The 22,292-nt window shown below is 40.9% G+C and overlaps 1 protein-coding gene across 3 annotated transcripts in view; it reads right to left on the bottom strand.

Annotated features, from left to right (window-relative positions):
- Positions 1 to 672: 672 nt before the first annotated feature.
- Positions 673 to 22,292, bottom strand: part of bcar1 (BCAR1 scaffold protein, Cas family member) — a 116,577-nt gene continuing 94,957 nt past the window's right edge. For all 3 annotated transcript variants that reach the window (XM_049483358.1, XM_022679719.2, XM_022679718.2), the window contains 5 exons: positions 9,950 to 10,093; positions 6,907 to 7,017; positions 4,944 to 6,146; positions 3,563 to 3,652; positions 673 to 2,802 (listed from right to left, as the gene is read on the bottom strand). In XM_049483358.1, coding sequence (XP_049339315.1) covers positions 2,290 to 2,802; positions 3,563 to 3,652; positions 4,944 to 6,146; positions 6,907 to 7,017; positions 9,950 to 10,093 — 2,061 coding nt within the window. In that variant the 3' untranslated portion in view covers positions 673 to 2,289. The remainder of the gene's footprint in view (positions 2,803 to 3,562; positions 3,653 to 4,943; positions 6,147 to 6,906; positions 7,018 to 9,949; positions 10,094 to 22,292) is intronic.

Here is a 22,292-nt window from a genome sequence, read left to right as displayed (position 1 = left end):
AAAGTTGTAGTATGTTTATCTAGAGTGTCTCTATAGACTACAAATGTTGTATATGTTTTATATCTGTATGTCTTATTGACCTGTCACAGGAGCAATTTATTTCCTGAAGAAATAGAGTCATATTTTTCCAAACTAAAAGTAGTATGATTATCAGGTGGATTACAGGGGATTTTATATCCACATGTCCTAGAGGTGTGTCACAGTAGCATTTTTTTGCATTAAAAATCATTGTGAATAGACTACTGCAGTCATGCGTAATTTCTGTAGTCTTTGTATGCACACGTGTATTAGACACGTTTCGTGTCTAAGCTGCATTTGTCTATGGGACATGTCTATGTCTATTTGTATATAAGCTTTTCCAAAAACTCGCCTCTATCACATTCTGTGGTTAATAAATATGTTCAGAATCATACACAATGTAAATGTATAATACACTGCATCTAATTCAAATAGCTTTAACCATACTGTCCCTGATTTGGGACTGTTCATCATTCAGAAATGCAGATAATGCTGTGACAAAGTAACAACACAACATGAACAGTGTGGCCAATGTATGGATAGGGCTCTCTGATGGCTTTGCACATGAGGATAAGAAGAATAAACCAATATAATAAAAGTACAGAGTAAGAGATACATCAGGTGAAAATATATCTACACAGAACTAGACAGAGATCAGGATGCCTTGATTTATTTTTTTAATGAAAATATATTAAACATATATTTTCCAGTTATGCAATTTACAGTATGTTCTTAACATATTACCTCAAAGTACTTTCAAATCTTTAAACACAGATTTGAGAACAGAATAACATTACAATACCAAATACCAGGTCACGATTCATTTTCAATGTTCTTTTTTTTTTTTTTTCTTTTACTGGATAGGGATTTTGACTATATGCACAACAACATGTTGCAGTACTTAAAAGATATAATAAGTTTCATTGAACTACGTCTGCTGACATATTCTGATATTTAGAATACAACCAACAGGGAGTTAAAAGGCAAGGAACGACAGTTTGAGGCAGATGTTTGGGCTTCTTCTCCGTACTGCCCTTCTTTGACAAAAAGCTGAGTGACTATACAGAAGAACCGCTGCCCACATTACAGTATAGATACGTCTGTTTTCAGCTGGTCTTTGGGGGGTGTTGAGGTGTTTGAATAAAATGGGCTGTTTTAATACACCAGCAGTGTATGTCTATGAGGTGGTAAAGCATGAGAGAGTCTGGGAGTAAAAGAGCATCTTTGTAGGAACAGAACTGTCGAGAAAGAAGCGTCTTCTCCTGTCAGTGTAGAACCGTCTGGCTGTGATGACCCTGTCCCGCAGGGCGCGATACTGCAGTGAAGAACAGCCTTGATAGGCGGGTTTACCCCAGACTGGAAAAGGAAAACCTCATCTAGAACATTGGAAAGATCTGGAACAGTGCACAGGAAGTGACAAAACAAACCTGTTCAGAATAGTCCAAGCAGGAGAGAGCGAGAGGGAGGACTGAGGTGGCGAGCAAGCAGTTAATTCTTTAACTCTTTAACTGGTTTCGGCTCCACACCCTTGTTGACAGATTTTGAGTCATGTCACATCATCTACATCCAACCTTTTGCTTTTAACAGCCCCCTGCGTTCATTCTGGGTCTTTTTTTTTTTTTTAACTAGGCAGGCTGAAGCTCACTCACTTTGTGTATTAAAGTTGTCCAGCATGCTTTGAGTCCACCCTGGAACAGCTCCACCTGAAGCACTGCATGTCTTTATCTGCTGTCCTCGCCTTCCTCATGCAAACAGGCAAATTCGTTAAAAATCCTCATCACTGATTTTGGATGTAAAACATGATTAAGTACTCCTACATACAAGTACAATTTGACATCCTTAATCAACATCTCATAATAATAATAATAATAATGATGATGACAATTATTATAATCAGCAATAATTATATTATAGCAATAATAATAATGGATCGTATCTAAAAACTACTTTGAGTTGTTTTCTCTTATCAACTGTTTGAAAAAAAAAAAGAAAAGAAAAAAGAAATATGGTTCATACTTTTTTCTTCGCTTGTCCCTCTACTCGCGTCCCCTCCCCCAAACCCACACCTGCACTTTACAGAAGTGCAAATATTTACATTGATTCATTTACACCCAATGGCACTGTTTCAGTCTTTTTTGGGAATAAAAAGCCCACAGCATCTGGTGGAAGAAGTCCATTCATCAAAGGTCCATTAAAGTTCACGTGTGACTTGGTGCTTGTGTCGCCCCCCCTCAGTGTTTGTACATGACCCTGACTGCCCCGCAGTTCAGTTCACATGGCCAGCAGCTGATTGAGAGCCATGCGAAACTGCTGGGTGCAGCCGGAAAGCTCCCGTACCCTCTCGGTCATTTCCCGGGCCGCCCCAGGAGACGGGTACTGGAGGGCCGCAGTCTTGGTGCTCATCACAATGTCTTTGAGCTTGTCGCAGAGCGTGTTGCTGTGCTGGGCCACTCTGCTGCGCACCTCTGGAGATTTGGCCTGCCTGGAGAGCGTGTCGCCGATGAAGACCAGCTTGTGGGCACTGAGGATCACAAACTTGCTGTGAGCCACGAAGATCTTGGGCGGCTGGTTGTTGTTGATGGACGAGTAGAAGGCGTCGATGGCGTTGGTCAGCGTGGTGATGTTGGCCTCGCACTGCTCGGAGTAGAACAGCAGCAGCTGCCGGTCGCCCATACACAGCTTACTGCGCGACGGCGGAGGGTAGTGTGAAGGTGGATTCCAACCCGAGATGTCGTTGTTGATTGGCCGGCTGACCTCCTGCTCCAACCTCTCGAACTGTTTAAGCTGCAGGAGAAGACAGACAGAGAAAACCATTTAGTAAAACCAATAAATTCATAAATAATTGCTTAAAAATCTGCCTGACTAATGTGACTCATTTTACTGTTTCCTATTTCCTCTAATAATAATAATTTATGGGTTGTTTTACAAAATAAAAAAAAAAAACCTGTACACATATGTTACACTATGTTTCCCTCTATGTAAAATGTTAAATAGAAATACAATATATGTCGTATATTATATGAAACTACAAATTCTGAATTTGTTTATGTATTTTTTATTCCTGGCTCATATTCTGTTGATTTTAGCTTGACTTCTGTCGAAAATGGCTAATTAATTTTTCTTACTTCACCTGCTGTATTAATATTATTAAAAATAGTTCATTGCACTGCCACAGTTAACATGTAATGTACTCTACAGAATGTGAAAAAAGCTGAATTAATAAGTAACTGCACTTTAGCTTTAGTCCCAGAAGATTTTTGTCACACTAAAATTTTGCTTTAGAGCAAGCTTTAGTGTTGTGTATTAGAATGGAATAGAAAATAACAGAAAATAACAGAATAAAACAGAACAGGAAATAATTTATTTTGTAGCCTAAAATGTACATTTAATGACAGTAAAACAATACATCAAATAAATGCAATTCTTTGACTAATAATAAAATAGGGATACATATTTTACCTATAGGTATATCTATTTCAGTAAATGTAACCAGAAGTTTTCTGCCTTTCACTGTATGGATTATATAGATTTAACATATACTAACCTGCTGTTGCTCTAGTTGGGTCTTATTGTGTCTGTTGATGCTTCCTTTCTCCATTAACTGTTTCTGGTTCTTCTCAAACTCCTCTTTTCCCTGTGAGAAAAATAGCTCATTATACTCACATAACAACCAATCAGAAGCAATAAAGGGTCCTATTCCCAGACAGAGATTAAGCTTAGCCATAGACAATATTGTCCTTTCAATGGAAATTGACTTAAAGTGCTGTATAGTCCAAGACAGGGCCTAAACCCCTTCAGACAAACCGTCCCAAAGACTTTAAAGCGTTTAGCTTTCTGCAGAACCAGAGAAAAAAAATGAGTACTGATGTGTGTTGGTACAAGAGTAAATGCTACCAAAGCCACAAGGGGGCAGTGTGGGCATATCACAGAAAAGTGCCTCACAGCGATTTCACAGTTGCACACTGAATTCAGAGGACCACCAATTGCTATCCCAGCAGTGATAGACAAAGATCAAGAAATGATCTCTGTAATGCTGCATAATTTCCTGCAGTCTGCTGTAGAGTGTAGTTTTTGACAGTACCACACAGCAGAGACAGTGCAGCTGCAACACAGGACGAAATATTTATGCTATAAGGACAAAAACAGGCCAACACACGTTTATCTGTGATTGATGATGACACCTAAAGCACTACACTAGGGGATTAGAAGCTGAGCCCACATGAGGGAGGCATGGGGACCATTGCTCACTCTGACGGCAGCGCAGCCACGTGAGACGCCACCTGTATTCTAGCAGCTCAGTTTAACTTGGAAACAGGTTCAGGGGGCCTAAGGCAAAGGCATATTAGCAACAGCAGTGTAACATTTTTCATGTTTTGATTCTGAGACTCCGCCCACAGATGCAGACAGTCTTTTGGATATATAATATACTGCAGAGTAAAATGGATACAACTGTTTGATCTGTTTGTCAATAGCATTTATTTTTGACAGACGGCACATCAATATGTATGGTATGTATTACAGTTCAAGGTGCTTACTAGTTTATCATAACAAGAATTAAGCTCTCGAAACAATTTGTAAAAACATGGCCTTTTCCTATCAAGGTCGGAGGTTCTTGAGAGTCCAGAAGAGTTGATTTCCCAGTTCTAACAGGCGGACTTAATCTACATATTAAAAGGAAAGTTGAACCAGGTTTTTTCTTAGCAGGAAAACACAAAACACCTTCAGGACTGAAGGTGCCCACCCCATGTCCTGGATTAAGTAATAGGATATTGCATGTTTGATTAAGATTGGAGCTAAACTCTGCACTGCAACAAATGTAAAGAAGAACTCTAAATGTAAAGAAGCGACAGGTAACTAAGAGCAGAGAAAGCACTGCATTGCTGTGACCTGCAAGTGTTTAGAACATACAATAAAGGCTCTCTTACCTGTAAATGCACGTAGTCGTAGTCCTCCATCCAGCCCTCCTCTGTGGTCTCGTACGGCCTGTCGGGAGTCTCCTCCTCGGATGAAAACTTGGGTGGCGAGGGCAGTGGGCGGGACTGGATGTTTGCCCTCTCGGGCACGCCAGTCTGATAGGCTGAAACGTTGTTGTTGTTAGTCAACTGACCTGGCACTTCTCCGACACCTGGAACAGGAGGTAGCGGCAGCTGCTGCTGCTTGTTTGTCCGTTTGAAGAGTAGTGAAGCATTGCCGTGGAGGAAAGATGCCAGCTGCTTGGTGTCATCGGGCACTCCCCGGGCGCACATAACCAGCCTGTCCAGGTCGTCCCCTCCGGTGCCAGTTGGTGGTGCTGCAAGAAGGGTAGCAGGTGCCCAGCCTATGGTGTCTAGTGCCTGAGTGTACTTGACCAGGCCCTGGAAGGATTCTTCCATCTTCTGCACCTGCTTGTTGAGCTTGGCTTGCAGGGTGCGGTCAGTGGCCTGGGCAGCGTTGGCCACGGCACCGCGGGCAAACTCCAGTAGGTCCCGGACGGCTGCCCGGAGGCGCTCGGCTGCCTGGCGGATGGACGGCAGATTGGACTCCATCTGCACGGGGCTGCGCCAGTTGCCACTGATGAAGGACATGAGTAGTGAGGCTGAGCTCTCTACGGCTTGTTGCAAGCGGGACAGGCGTTCCATTGCCTGCTCCAGGTCCAGGGAAAGCAGGCGACCTGGACCCGTGCTGTCCCTTACCGGCACCATGTCTAAGGATGAGGTGGAGAGGTTGCTGCGTGTACTGCCAGTGCTTGAGGCTGACAAACGCTTGAAGCTTACTGTCAGTTCCTCGGTGGCTGCTGCATCACGCACAACCTGCGGGGGCACGTCGTACACGTAGTCTCCAGACTCCTCTGCCATGGCCGGGCGCTCGCGGGGGAAGTCATAGACATCTGCAGGGTGCTGATCCTGTGGTCCTGTCTTACGCAAACTGGTAGGGATATCGTAAATTTCCTGTGCCTCAGGCAAGGGCTTTCCTGCTAGTGGAGGTGGTGGAACATCATACACGTCTTCTGGAATTGGTGGTTCTGAACCCGCTTCAATCTGAGAGTCGAGACACTTCATTTTGGCAAAATGAGGGGGGACATCATATGTTTCATCCCTGATGAGACCGTCTGGAACATCCTTGCTTACTGAAGGGGGGAAGTCATACACCTGGAAGGAATGTGAAAGTCAGATATCATTTAAATGTTTTGAACTACTCAACAAAAGACATCATAAATAACACTTTTGTAACTTTGTAAATTGACTCTAAATTGCTACCTCGGGGAATAGTTTGGGAATGGCCACACCTGTATACGATTATGAGGTGTAATCTTGCGAGTGAGGCTGAACACTAGCCAGAGGGCTCATAGCAATGCAACTCAAGTTTGAGTGATGCCTAAGAATGGGTAAAAGTATTTTCTGAAGTTGTATGGTCCACAGTGTCGTGTGTACAGGGAATACATAATAAAGGCATTACCACATGCAATGGACAATGCAGTGTGTATTAAGGATTGTTTCTTCCCTGCATAGTGCTACACAATGATTAATGTCCACTTATCCTGTTTTTTAATGTGTTCTTGAATTAAGCTCAGCATCATCCCAAATGTACAGTGCCCTTTAAACAACCTGAATAAGTAGCCTGCTCAAAAAGCAACAGCCCTCAGTTGGGACTAAACCCGTGACCCGTAGTACTTTGTGTACAAGATCTAAAAGGGTGTAAAATTGCGTTAAACCCACAACTACAGTGCCTAGCATCATATTTCACTATTGTTTCAACCACCACACAGCTCTAAATAAATAAGCTGGTCTCTCGTGAGGGAGACAAGCTCTCTAGCTCCAAGATGGTGGGCGACCTGCATTAGAGTGTAATCTGATTGATCTGTGTCAGTGTGTGTATGTGTCTCTGTGTGTGTGTGTTTGTGTGTCTTACCGTTTGCTGGGAGAGCAGCTGGTTCTTGTCCACGCTGGGCGGAGTGTCGTAGATTTCCTGTGCGTCTCTGCTGGTTGGGCCCTTCATTGCCATAGGGGGAGTATCGTACACCTGTGGAAGACGGATGGAGGCTGAGTCACTGGCAGGATAAAACCACACTAACACACACTGACACACACATACATATATTCTTGCAGTCTTTTCCCTTTCTATCAAATATACACACGCACACACAGATGTACACACAGTTTTCATTCAGACATTTAATGTGCTTATGTGCACACATAATCAAACATGATTAGCCGTAATTGAACCATAAACAGTATAGAGAATATTCATACACGTTTGTGCAGGCATGAATATAATAAAAAAGCAGTATAATAGGAGTAATTTCTTAATTGCCACTGCTGAGACGTAATTCACAAGCTTAATCAAAGAAGTGACTAATTAAATAAGACTTGAGAGGGAGTGTTTGCTTAATCCGCCATAAATATGCTGGCAGTTCTGAGGATTTTCTCTCTCTTCTCTTTCCATGCCTCTTTCTTTTTGTCTCTCTCTTTGTCTTTCCTTCTCTTCCTTTCTCTCTCTCTCTCTCTCTCTCTCTCTCTCTCTCTCTCTCTCTCTCTCTCTCTCTCCAGGGCCCCTGTTCTTTTTTTCTACAGTCTGTGATATTTTCTTTTCCCCCTCCTCCTCTCCTCCCCTTTTCTTGTCCATGTCCTGGCAGAACAGACAGATTTCTGAGGCAGCCGGATGCATAGGAGTCTGGGGCATCGCAGCATACCCACATTATTGAAGACCCACTCCCACTTAACACACACACACACACACACAGACACACACACTATCAGCAGAGCATGACAGAAGACTGAAACACCTGGAAATAATAACGATTTTGCTAACCTTCACCATCCCTCCAAACCAGTCCCACTGCTACCTGTCACACTGGCCTGAGTACACGCCTCATCAACACACTGCAGGTCAACAGCACACACAGAGGGGCTGCTGAGCCGGAAAAGGTAGGGTAGAAGAGCACAGACTTAAGACGCAAACACACACACACACACAGACAGATAGACACCTCTATGCGCAAGGACTGTATTGACTCCATGTTAAAGGTTAGGTTGTGCTGTAAGTAAGTGAAAATGTTAAAGTTTGGTTCCAATTATACAAAGCCGGAATTTACAGGGAAAACTCACATGCCGTATTTGCACCCCTGTTCAGAAGTTATGTTTTTATAAACAGTTAGAAGTCACGTAAAAGATGACTTAGGCCCAATCCCATTTTACCCCTTTAGCCCTAACACTTAGCCCTACCTGTCTGTTTTGAGCATGCACGTCTAATGGTAAGGTGTCCTGATTCCTGTTAAGCTTGGGGGACATGGCTAAATGTTAGCTTTCCAGTTTTACAATTCAAAAATGGACCATAATAATTAACTGCTTCATCATCTGCCTCCTTTTTGAAGATGTGCGATGCCCTAAAGGGGTTTAAAGAGGTTGCTGAACTTTAGCGCTCCACTGCTATGTATCTGTACCGGGTGCCTGAAGGGTTGTCCCAGTTCATAAGGGGAGAATTTCACATAAGAGAAATGGGATGGAGTCTTAATCTTCAACAGAATTTTACAGCTTCCAAATAACAAAAACAAAAAGGTCATAATTAAAGGTTTAGCGTACAGCATGGTCAGTACTTAGTAACTTTGGCTCTCAGTTTCACAGCTTGAAAACACCTTGGTGGATTTTGAACTATTTTTAGGATGCTGCACAATTATTTCATAAGCAATTCTAATCCTGTGCAAACAATGTCATGCAGTGTGTTGTGTGGAATATCTCCATTCATCTGAGACCTACTATCAGGCCTTGCTCAGACTATGACTATGATGGTTTACGTTGCTTTGGCATGAGCATGCTGGCCAGTGTTCAGTCTCACTCATAAGATAACACCTTATAACTTATACAGATGTGGGAGTTCCCAAGCTTCACTTGATCACTTCATTACTGATTTACACCATGCCATTCCATGACAAGACATGGCATTTTTTTTCTTCATTTTTTGAATTAATAAAAAGGAGAACATCTACATAGTTGCTACATAAAGCAGAGATACTGTAAAGTGTATTGCATCTTGTTAAGGTGTCATTCATTCCTCTACTTCTCATTCCTTTGTCTCATCCAACCCCCCCTGTCTCCACCTCTCTCTCTCTCTTGCTGCTTGTGGAGTTTTGTGTGTGTGTGTGTGTGTTTGTGTGCATGGCCTTTACTGTGGGCCTGCTTTGCCTGCTTGAGGCAGTGTGTGTGTGTGTGTGTGTGTGTATGTGTGTGTATGTGTTTGTAGTCCTGGGGAGCTGATCTTGCTGACAGCCTTTACACACATGCACATGCACAGCCACTCCCACCACGCTTTGCTTCACACACTTTGTTAGGAAAATCAAATACACACACACACACACACACACACACACACACACAGCCTCTCTCTCTCTCTCTCTCTCTCTCTCTCTCACAAAGTCGACCTTCTTTTTCGAACGCCTCCAGACACTAAAATATCTACTTCCCCTGCGAGTAATGCATGACCTCAGCCCAAAATAGATGCACAATCTCCGAGCCAACACAAGTTTAACAACACAGACTGAGAGAAACAGAGAAAAAACGAGAGTGAGAGACAGATAAAACAGACACGAGAGAGAGAGATGGTAAGATAGTGTGGATTTAATATTCCCATCACATCAAATATTAATGAGAACGGAAACTCTTCACAGACGAGTGACCAGCCTGGCAGAGTGTTTGAGCTAACAGAGAAAAAGATAGCTATCTATCATCACACACACACACTCCAATCTCACGCTGATGCCATCTGAAGCTCTGATTGGACAGACAGGTTAAGTGAAAAGAGCAATTCAGGACCCTCTATAGACCCTGGACTCAGTCATGTAGCTGTAACTACTTTCCCACAGGCTGGCACTAAGCTGCTAAAGAAGCTCAGCTCTAGAGCATTGCTTTTACCTCGCCTGAAAACCCCTTGCTTGTTTATTGGGTGGAAAGCACTGTACCTGTTGGTTGTATTGAGCACGGGTTGGTGGCACGTCGTAGATGTCCTGGGAGGGAGGCAGGTGTCGAGGAACATCGTATTCATCCTGCTCTGATTTCCCTGTGTCGTACACATACACCTGTCCAACCCGCGTGGGCACCACCACCTGAGAGAAAGAGAAAAAGATACGATTTACATTTGTGATACAACCTAGGCATTTAAAGAGTGTGTGTTGTATTTGTAATTAAGGGCATCACAATATATCGTTTTAGAAAAGCATCGCAATGTGCACAATGTCAGATAAGGCAAATTAAATCAAACTATCAAACATCAATTCATACTGTTCCACACTAATCCACACTGTTCCCATGACTTATCCACCAGAGGCAGATTATATCAGTCGAATATTATTGATATTAGTCAAATCTTAGAAACACAGTGGCATTTTAAAGGACCATTATGGATTATATTTCTATAATAACTCATAATATGATCAGGATGTTTCATCAGATATTAAGAAAACATGCTTAATATTTAAGCATTTGCAGCTCTTCTCAGCAGAGCTTCAGTCAGTATTTTCTTATTTGAACTGTGTGGTGCATTACGGAACGTACGTCTGTGTTGGTTGTTGCCTCTGAATCTGCCCTCTGCTATTCCCCCAGTCCCAGTTCCACACTCCATGTATGCCATGTATAGACAACAGCAAGCAAACAGTGTGCTGCAGCCATGGAAACAGGCATGCTGTTTTTTTTCTGTTGAACAGGTAATCCCTGAGCTTCAGTAAGGTTGCTAACCAAAGCTGGGTATATGACCACCACTAGCGTAGTAAAGAACTTTAGATCCACTGATTAGCTACAGCATATGTCTTATCATCGCTTGCCACTGTGTGTCTGATGAGGAGCGGGTGGAGCAGAAAACTCAATATTTGGAAATTGGACTCCTGCAGCCATTTATCACACTCATTTAGATTTATTATTGATTGTTCCTTTAATATCATGACATGTCGGATCATTGAATTGAGGTGAAATCGGCTGAAAACAACAAAATATCAGCAATATATTTTTTTCCAATAATGTGCAGCATACAGGCAGTGAAGTGGATACTGTGTAAAGTAGCTTGTGTCCCCTGGTATGCAAAGCAGGTGCACCTAGTTTAGGAAAATTTGTTTAAATAAAGAAATAAGATTTTGCTTAGTTGGCAGTCTCTCAGCATCAGAAGTAAAGTAATAGTTCTAGGCCATACAAGATAACAGAGATAAAATTTCGCTTTCTGAGACTTCATAAGTCACCCTAAAATCCGCTACAGTGACCTTTCAACCAGTTAACCCCATCCCTTCCTAAACAAACGTGGGTTCCCCGTGGGAACAGGGCCTGTCCTATTGTCATCCTGTTTACTCTCCGTCTTTCGTTCTCAGAACTGAATCAACCTCCTGAGCCTGGGAAATGAAAACAAACTGCCCGTGGTATTTTCACTACCGAGCACACTCATAATACCACTCTGACATCTGCTGCTCATCCACACATCAACCACAACACCCCTCACTGTCATAATGGAGTGACTGATTGGTTATATCACCTCTTAATGAACATAAGCTACTGCGTTTGGTGCTACAACATGCTTGTAGCATCTTGCTCTATATCTGACCTTCTGACACAGTGTGGAAAGAGTAAAAAAAAACAGGTCTTATTATTATTCATATTATTCTTATACTCTTATATGCACATATTCTGTACCACAGAAATATAATTCACACTGATAGAGTCTTTACAAATAATAACAGAACAAATCTTGTTAAAACATAAATAAATAGAAACAATAACCTCCTTACTTGTTCATGTGTACAGTATTTTTATGTTAGGTTTGTTTTACAATACGTTAAGTAAGCAAATAAACAGTAATTCAGAAGTAATGATATACAAGTCATTTTACATGGGATACCCAAACCTTTAACTGAGTAAGACCACTCCAGCTCCAGCAGTATACACACACATACCACAGTACACATGAGCTCAAAAGCCTACCTAAAATCTGGAATGTACGTGATTCAGTACAATGAAAAAATAAATAAAAAAATTATACAATGAATTTGCTTGATTCGCATTATTTCCACATTAAACTGAGGTATGGAGTAACCTGAAACTAGGGCTGTATATTTTTTTTACTGTTATCTCAATATAACTTTTCGTAACAAACACAATATATGCGATAACTGTGAATAACAGCAAACTGAATTACCTACATGCATTCACAGAGGAAGCTCTTCACGCTTCAGACTGTGGTCATGTGATATAACTACACTGGAGGCAGAGTGAGGTAGAGGTCCACAGTAATAGCCCACAGCAAACTAAAGCAAGCCAAAGACTAAAAAACCTTTAATGTCGTGGATCCAATTAATCTTCTGTTTTAACTTAACTCTTTGTAACTCGAAAAGAATCCACCTCAGCTTCTTTGTTCAGTGCAGGCAGGTGAGCTGAAGGCGAATCTACTTTACTCCTGACTCACATATTTGCTTTCATACTGTCATTTAGGAATTACTGCCTTTTATAGTTAGACACACGTGCATTACTGCTATGACTGTGTATACCTTTATACATGTACACACACAGAATGAGAGAGAGAACTAAAGGCCCTGAACTGCAGCCTGTCAGTGCGAGTGTTTGGAAATGGCCTGTATGACTAATGGAAGTCTCTCTGATCCTGGAATAATATTTGCTCTCTCTCTCAGATAGCCTGTCACCGGCTATGTGACAGCCCAGCTAAACAGCCAATTAAGTCGTTACCCATTAAACAAATCTGACAATATGCCTCGGCTAATTCCACTCACCAGCATCTGCTTGTCCCCTTTTCCTTTCATTCTCTCTTTCTCTACCCCTCTCTCTCTCTCTTTATCTTTTCTAAGTCTCCTGGAGCTTTTTGACAAAAGACCATAAGAAATAGAAAATCCAATTGTTTTACTGACCACAATTGCATTTTTTCTAATCAACCTCCTATCTTTCTTATTTCTCTTTTTTTCCTGTGCCTCTAGAGATGGCTGTAGTTAATGAACACATTCTCTGTGGTTCTTTGCACTTTCACACGCATTTTGACTCCAATGCAGGTGCCTACACTAACACCTATAGCAGCAGAGCAAGTCCTTTGTTACAGTATATCCAGCAAAGGCTTTTAAAAAAATAAGGCTGGCCTTCTAAAATAAAGAAAGAATGCTTATTACACTCTGTTCTGCATACATGTGTATTAACTTCTCCTAGATTTTGGGTGATAGATTTTGTTTATGTATATTGTTTTTAACATTAAAAAAATGCCCTTTATTATTAATAAAATGGTTTACACATGACAGATGTTGATGTATGAACTTTGATTTATCTAAAAAAATAATTAATCCAGTAGTTTTCATACACATGCTTGTCTAGGATGTCCAAAACTGGGGGTATCAATAGAGAGTTGGAATCCTATTTGTTAGTAACAGCAAAAGCCTCTACTGCTAAATGAAGGCCTTACACAAGAAATTGGAACATTTCAATACTCTATATTGGGCATGGTAAACTTGGACTGGTGCAGCCACTCCAGAGTGCCCTATTCTATATGAAATACTTTTCTCTGAAGACTAAACTTAAAATCCCTCAATTAGTAGTACTGTTTTGACACACTTGAGATTTGACCTTCAGTTTTAAATAGAAATAAGAGCCTGGTTTTGTGTGGCTGAAAATAACAAAGATGGCTGCCAAGTAAACAAACTTGTCTATAAGGATGAGTTTGACATGTGAAATTCACTTGTAATCTGATCTGACCATAAATTACACTCACTCAACATTAATGTCAAAATATCATATTTAAAATGTCTACACACCTGAAAATCTGATTTAGCTTGGTAATGTGAACGAAGCCTAAGAGGCAAATTTGTGATAATTAAGAAACAATTAATTGATCAATTGAATTGTCTTAACACATAACTGCCTACAATCAGCAGAACACATATAATCATGAGTTCATCGCTAACCTATCCAATCCTTGGATAGGTGTGGAATATGAGAACAATCCCTTAAGCATCTGACAAGATTAAAAGCCACCTTATCTATTAAGCAGCCATTTAGCAGAGCTAATCCTGCTGGCATCCTCAGATTGCTCTCATTTTTGCCCTTATCCCTCACGGAGCCCTTCAAATAGCCCACTGAGACGCACTGAAGGGCCATCCTAAAAAAGTGGCAATCAATAATGTGAATTATCAATGAGGAAAGGGAAGAACATATGGCCTTCTGACGATCACCCACCCACTCATCAATTTAACTAAAAGCGTATTAGTCAATGGAGGAGCTCGATGAGTGTGTGTATGTGTGTGTGGGTGTGTGTTTTGGGAAGAGCCCAGCTGTCACAACATTCTTAGGGTCGAGGAGGAGGGGTGGATGTTGTAATGATGATGTCACAAAAAGAAGTGGACACTCCCTGGTGCCGTGCTGTGGACAATAGAGGCGCATTGAGTTTCTGACCAATGACAGCTGAATACAAGTCTAAATCACAGGCCCCGCCATGTCTGTGAGGGTCACTCTGTAAAGAGGAACAGATTGCTCCTCACCCAAAAGCCCCTTCCGAAGCTGGAGGACCCCCCACTACACTAGCTGTGACCCCAGCTGACACATAGACACATGCCACCACTCTAAACTACAGCATTCCTGCCACATTTGGCCTTCTAGGAACATTTGAAAGACAGAATTTACAATAACACTGAACTGTTTTGGAGGGAACAGTGGAGGTGCGGTCAAAGATATTCAGTTTCATGAAATTTACTAGGAATTTCAATGAAAAAAAGATATCTGAGCATGAAAACTAATGAAAAAGAAGGCTATGTTTCCAGCTTCTGCTGTATATGAACATTTATCCATCCATCTATTTATCCAATTTAGCTGTAACTGCAGTGAGTGCAAAAAAGATCAGGTACTAAATGCTTTCTAGCGAAATGACACTTTTAATTGGAATACTTTTGATTTGATTGAAGCTTCAAACTCTGACATTTAATTTTGTAAACAGAAGTGCCTAAATCATGTAGACAGGGACACAGATTTTGTAGTTCTGCTCCACAAAACACCACTTCAACTGATGTAAAATGCATTACAAGCAATCAAATTAAATTCAACAGGTTAAACAACTGTTTACAAAATGCAGCCATTTTTAAATAGTCCCTCTCCCACCATTTTTAGTGATTGGAAAAACTAAGAGTAATAAACATACAGAGAATTAGATGTCTAGAACATATAGCATCATAGCCTCTCCACATGCTTTGAGTTTCCTTGATTGAGATGCTTTGCCAGTCCTTTATCTGCTGTTTCTTTTTCTTTAGTAAGTAAAAAAGACGGCTCATTTGATTTGAGGTCAGCTGACTGACAAAACAAAACAAAACCTACAAGGCTCATTCTGAAAGCAGGACTGAAATACATTTTATAACAACATAATTTAGCCTCTGGCGTGTCAATTTCAGGGTTCAGGGTTTAATTTGGGTTCTTGATATTAAAAATATATTATTAGAGGGATTTTATTGTTAATATTTTAAAACCACTCTGCTCTGTGTCTTGTTATTGAATTATGTCAGGGATTAAAGTGTATTATCAGCACTTTCGGCTTAAAGCATAATTACTTCACCTTACTTATCTTGGATATAAAAACAAAGAATAATAGATATCACTATAACAATAAAACCTAATAATTTCACTCATCTGGTATAGAGCTAATTGGCTGGTGTCCCTGCAGGAATTTTGATTGTATGGTATTTTTTAAGCCCTTGCTGTTTTCATTTAGTTTAATTTGCCTTTAAAGCACCGCTGACCTTAATCCTTACAGTGTGACAAAGGCTAAACTGTGAGGCTATGAATTGCAAAGTCTGTGGCCTTTGAATACAAACACATGCAACTTTGAATGCTTTAACATATTAATAAAGTGTCCATGCATAAGAATGCACTCCTAGCCCCCACCACCACACTCTCTCTCACACTGGCCATCTGTGGAGCAAGCTGTCCTCCCTGCGTGGTTTTGAGTGAGGACAGGGGGTGCAGGTAGGAGGTCCCTGTGAATGTCCGGTTGGCATTCGGGTGGCCATTGTTCACCCGTAGCTGAATGGCTTTATTACCTCCACAGCCCACATGACTAGTGTCAACATCTGTGTATTGTGACACTGGGGTTTCGTATAGGAGCTCTGAGGATAGACGCTTGTCCTCAGATCAGCAATGTGCAGCGGCAGGCCTAAATCATTACACGGTTACTGCAAACCACATTGATTTAGTCAATTTTTTGTCCATTTTTATGAAGAACAGTGTGTCATGCAGTGTTAGTAACCACAACTTGTTTTAAGCGTGTTTAATAATTTATGCACTCATTTATTTACACAGTGCTAAAAGCTGGCTAGTGCTGGTCTTGGCATTCACAGGGCTAGATCTGTAGACCTAGGCAAAACTGGACCCTCCACACATTAAACACTTCTATATCCTCTACAAAAATATTGTTATACTTCAGCACATGCCAGTTAAAGTAGCAGTATGAGAAAATTGGTATTTCTTGCAGTCCAAAATTTGAATTTGTGCTTTGAGCCATCAATAAAGGACACACTTTCCACATGCATTATTCAAAACTAGCAACAAGTAAAAAAGCATGTGGATTGACAAAAATTATTACAGGATTTTACACAAATATGCCTTCAGTTACGCAAAGTTATGCAGATCTTGTAAGTGTTGTCCTACTTTCTTTGCTAAAGCTTCTGTCACCTCGAGCATAGCAATGATAGTGCCGCTATACTCTATATTACAGGTCATAGAGGCATTAATATGATTCTGTAGTTATTTTAAGGCAGAAATTATACATAAATATGATTTAATTCCTACTTTTGTTCTATTTACTCCAATAGGTTATGGATGAAAAAATCTTACCTCCAGCTTTTCTAAATCTCATTAATGTCTCAACTTACCCTCTAAAGAGTCAAGAAACATGCTGGCACATCAAATTTGATGCTTCTATTAATATCTTTGCTATAAATAATGCAGCACAGTTGAGAGGCTCGTCTTCAGTTGTTGAAAATCTCATCCCTCCGTCAAAGACTCTTAACTCACTTGAGATCTTAAGATAAGATGCAATCAAAAGGGCAGACTCTAGACATCTAGGACATGTTTGAATCAATATCATGCAATATCAACTCATTGTATGTTGAAAGCATGCTGTGTACCCTATGTCTGAAACACAAACAGATCTGGGATGGGTATAGGTCTATTTATATGGGGAGGAAATCTGAGGTATCAAATGGGTTCACTGATATATGTCCATTACTGCAAGTATTTCTGAACATGCTCAGCTGGGCTGTTTGACAGGGTGTGATGTGGGTGCCAAAGCAGCCACATCTGTGCCTATTTCAGCTATACCCACATACACACTTATATGCTCACACACACATACACACACACACACACACACACACACACACACACACACACACACACACACAAACACACACTGCATTCCCACAGCCTACAGCCGGCTTTCTAGGGCATCCATGCAGCTGTGCTTTCAAAGTGCCCACTCCACTCGCTTTAATTTTCGCTCTGGGACTGGAGGTTTCTGTTTTTATGGGATTCTGACTGAAGTCGATCTCCCTCCGTTTTCATAGCTGGCCAGTGTGTGAGCTTAATGTGGGCAGTGCTGCTCTGACCAGTTTAGCGTTATCCACAGTGGGTGTGGGGTTTGGATAAAGAGTCTTATGGCACTGGGCAGAGCTTTCCGTCAAGTGTGTGAGAGAATTTAATCCTTCCTCAGCTTTAAGAATGAGCAAGGCCAAAAGTAAAGGGGGCTTTACAGTGGGCAGCTGCTGACTGACCCAGATCAGTCAGAACCTTGAGCAGAACAACAGCTTCAGCACAGAAGCCAGAGAGATAGAGAGAAAGTGCAAAAGAAAGATTTATGGTCCACTTTTCCCCTCCAAAACACACTCTGTTGGATTAATCAGAAGCTAATTAACTCCACACGTGGGTGTGTGTGTATGTGAGTGTGTGAGCATGTGTCTGTGTGTATAGCTCCAGGCCTGTGCCACGTAGCATGTGGCGTGTGTGTGTGAGGGTCAGGCTGCTGGTTTAAAGGGGCTCTGCGGGGCTCTTGGAGACAGCAAGACCCCCATCCTTAATCCACACAGAGCCACGCTAAAAGCCCCCAGATACACACATGCTCCACATTGCTGCCGTGACTGGGCTGGGTGCGACAGCGTGCCAATCAACAACTTGACACTCACTCACATCCATTGTTTTATGGCTTCCTTTGTCTTGGTTGTATTCTCTGCACTGGCTCAGCCTTGAATAAAAAGCCCTGAAAGAACTGTATTTTTAGAGGTGTGATTCTGTGATTAATTAACTAGTAATTACTATATAAACTCTGATTAACTCTCATGTTCTGCTGAGGCAATTTTCCTCAGATTGCTTTAGGCAGTGAGGAAAGTCTCCACATCTTCACAAGAGGTGTAAATGTTCTCACTGTAGAAGTTTTTGGAAGTGAAAATTAAATAAGCGAAGCATTCTGACATCATTTTAGAGCCACTACAATAATAATAAAAAAAACTTTAACATTATCAGTCCAGCAGTGACAATGAGGTGTTTAAAAACTCCAGCTGCACTGCTGTTGTGTCTGATCCACTCATCACCTGGTTAATACCTGCTCTATTGTGTGGTATCCTGCGGTGAAGAAAAGGGTGAAAGGAGAAACAGAGGGACTACAGTCTGCAATTATAGAACAACAAAGTGCTTCAACATTACAAGTTTAGAAACAAGGAGGCGGGCATATTATTTTGATTTGACTATATTTAGAGAATAAAGTCTGTTATAATATCTGCAAAATTCAGCTTTTTTCTGTCCTTTCCAGCTTCTGTTTCCTGTCCCCTCACCCCTTAGAGGTGGATCCTCTCTCTGCATCTCTTTATCTCACTCTCTCTGTCTTGGAAAACCAATTTACCTGCTGTATGCTTGAATGCCACATACGCTCATCCGCAACACTCCTCTATTGCCTATCTATCTCCTGCTCTCTCTCCGGCCTCATCTCTCTTTTCCTTTCCCCATTCCACTCTCCACTTCTTTCGCTCTTTCTGCCCCTGCATTATTTTTTGCTCTGGCTATGAATGTGTTTGCATGCCTATTCTCTCTCTGTCTCTTTTACACACACACACACACACACACACTAATTCTGCTGCTCTGCTCCTGGCAACACAACACTCAGGCCTGTCCCCAGCATGCATTAATAAGAGAGAAATGAGTACGTCGCCTTGGAGACCACATCAGCTCTGCGGCCCAAGATCAAAGGTTAGCCAGAGGCTGAGGCTTTCCGATGTGTGTGTGTGTTTGTAAGTGAAATACATTATTAGCAATATCACACGTGAAAATAGCTTCAGTGAAGCTGTTCTGGAATTACATGCATATCTGAAATATCAAACATACAGCTCTGAAAATATGAGACCACTTAATGATGATGATTTTCCTTGATTTTTCCTAATTGAAAACCTCCACCAGAAGTGGCGTAAAGTTATCCCAAAGCAGTGTGTAAGACTGGTGGAGGAGAACATGCCAAGATACATAAAAACTGTGATTAAAAAACAGGGTTATTTCACCAAATATAATTTTTTTAACTTGTAAAACTTTATCAATATGAACTTGTTTTCTTTGCATTATTTGAGGTCTGAAAGCTCTCCTTTTTTTGTTATTTTAGCCATTTTTCATTTTCTGCAAATAAATGCTCTAAATGAGGATATTTGGGAGAATTTGGGAGAAATGTTGTCCGTAGTTTATAGAATAAAACAAAAATCTTAACTTTAATCAAACATATACCTATAAATAGCAAAATCAGAGAATCTGATTCAGAAACTAAAGTGGTCTCTTTTTTTCCAGAGCTGTATACTATGTGGCCAAAGGTTTACAGACACTTGCTCATACACTTTTTTGTCCAAATTCAAGGGCAATAAAATTAATCTTTACTCTGCTGCAGTTACCATCTTTTCTTCATCATGATGAGCATGCTTATCAGGGGACTGCACTGTTCTGTTAAATAATAAATAATAAAAAAAACAGTGATTAAGGTACTAAAATATTGATGATGTCTTTTGGTCTTCGAAAAGTAGCTGAACTCACTGTGTTTTGAACACATAGTGTATTTGGACACATAGTGTATTTGGACACATGGTGTATTTAGACAACACTTAAAGCTGGATGCTGGGTGCTACAGAATCTTTACAAACAGAGTCTTCTCTTATACAGGTTGTCATTAGGCAACGTGGACACTACATGCTGTACCATTTGGTTTCCATTTGAAAGAGAAGAGCAGATCTGCTTGGCTTTGATGTTTGCACTTGACGAGAGGACAGTAAAACATCACAGACACTGCAAATGAACTGAGTTTAAGCCCTGGAGCAAAGGCCTAACAGGAACCACATAAAGCTTCCATTCAGCTCTGATTACTGCAGAGAACATTCAGGTTCAGACACAGTATACACAGAGATTAAAAATATACTTATCAGCCAGTGAACTGGAATGAACTTGGTACACGTGTGTCTGTGTGTGTGTTTAAATGTGCGTCTTGTTCCTCCACCCTGACCTGCGCTTTTCCAGGCCTTTTAACTGTGTGCAGTACAAAGTGAGCCCCGTGCCCTGCTGTAATATCCCAGGCCTTTGATGAGAGCCACTGGAGCACAAATAAAGCGGCTGCAGGAGGCCCCGTGTTTACACAGAGGGGGCCAGCGCTGCCCCTGTCCCACACTGGCTTTGTGGGGAGCTAATGACAAGTCATGAGCTGTGGCTTCACATGAGAAGCCCAAGCCTTCCTCCTTCATCTTTCTCCTTCTCTTCCTTCTCCAACAGCTACACTAACCTCACAATTCAAGGTTCTGGTGTGTGTGTGTGTGAGTGTGTGTAGATCACTGACAGGGCAAGGGGAATGACAGGGTCATTGATGCAATTCATGGAGGACCTAACAGGACTTAAAGGATCTGCTGCTAACATATTGATGATGCCAGATACAACAGGACACCTACAGGGGCTTGTGGATTCCATGCCTTGACAGACCAGTGCTGTTTTATTTAGCACTATGGCTTAAGAGGGACCCAAACAATATTAGTCAGTTTTTATTTTTTTTAATGTAATGGCTATTGGTCCGCTCATCATAAAACTCTAACACAATGTAAAGAACAACCTCCAGACTTATTAGAACCTTGATGCTTTTTTACAATCCAGCCTGTGTTTGCACCACGTCAACTAAGGGAGTTTCACAGCAGCTCTCCATTAACGCTAACTTTAGTTCCAGCTGGAAACTTTTAGGGTTCCAGAATGCCAAGAATAGCAAAAAAGGACACTGACAATATGCAGTGCATACTATTTACAGACGGATGTATCCTAAAATCTGATCACGCTTCAGATGTGAAATATCTATTTATTTGTGCTCATCTGTTTTTTTCTGACAAATAAAATATATCTGACCTTCCTGTGCAGATTTCCAACACTGAGTCTAGCTGTAAGTGTGGTGGTGTTAAGTGTGTGTTTAGGACTTGGAGATGGATGCTCCAGTGACTCGGTGCAGAAGCAAAGTGACTCAATCCAGAGTCTCTAGGCCTAGGGCACAGCTGCAGGGGGTGGCTGGCAGATGGGCACTCACTGCCCTGAAGCACTGAACTTTGCCAGTTAGCACTTTTTATACTATACACACACATCATCTTTCTCTCTCTCTCTCTCTCATATACATTTAATCCCCACCCATTACTACAGCCAGCCTAATTAGTTTAAAAGAGTACAGAATGAAAGACGAGGGAGGAGAAGAGTATAAAACAAAACAAGATGAGAGAAGGTAAAAGAAATGAGAATAAAGAATAAATGAGAAAGAAGAAGAGAGAAGAAATGCTGAGAAAAGATACAAAATTCAAGATTAGATAAAAGTAGAAAAGAAAAAATATGGCTGCAACTAATGATTAATGACTGGTTTTAGTAATTTGACCATGTTTTGATAGAAAATTTAATCCATCTCTTTTATTGTGAGAAGTTTTTTGTAATAATTTTACTGAGAGGCAAATGTATAAGTACTTTATGTTTTTTTTATTAATGTAAATTGTGTATTTAAATGTGTAAATGTGTATTTAATTGTTTTTTTTTTTTGTAATTGTTTAATTACTAGTATTTACTCTCTTTTAGTTATAATATTTTCCTTTGTATTGCTGCTTTCCAGGCAAACTGGGGTTCTTTGATAGTCATGAGTGAAAATTCTAAAAAAAAAAAAGTAGGAGGTGTGTGTATGTTTGGGCTACTTTTATATTTATCACAGCCACCAAAAAAGCCTTAACTGCACAAAAACAATTTGTTGTGCACATTTGTGGCAAC

This window comes from Astyanax mexicanus, chromosome 9 (genome assembly GCF_023375975.1).
Source record: "Astyanax mexicanus isolate ESR-SI-001 chromosome 9, AstMex3_surface, whole genome shotgun sequence".
NCBI classification, from domain to species: domain Eukaryota; kingdom Metazoa; phylum Chordata; class Actinopteri; order Characiformes; family Acestrorhamphidae; genus Astyanax; species Astyanax mexicanus.
This window is presented reverse-complemented; position numbering and strand designations above follow the sequence as displayed.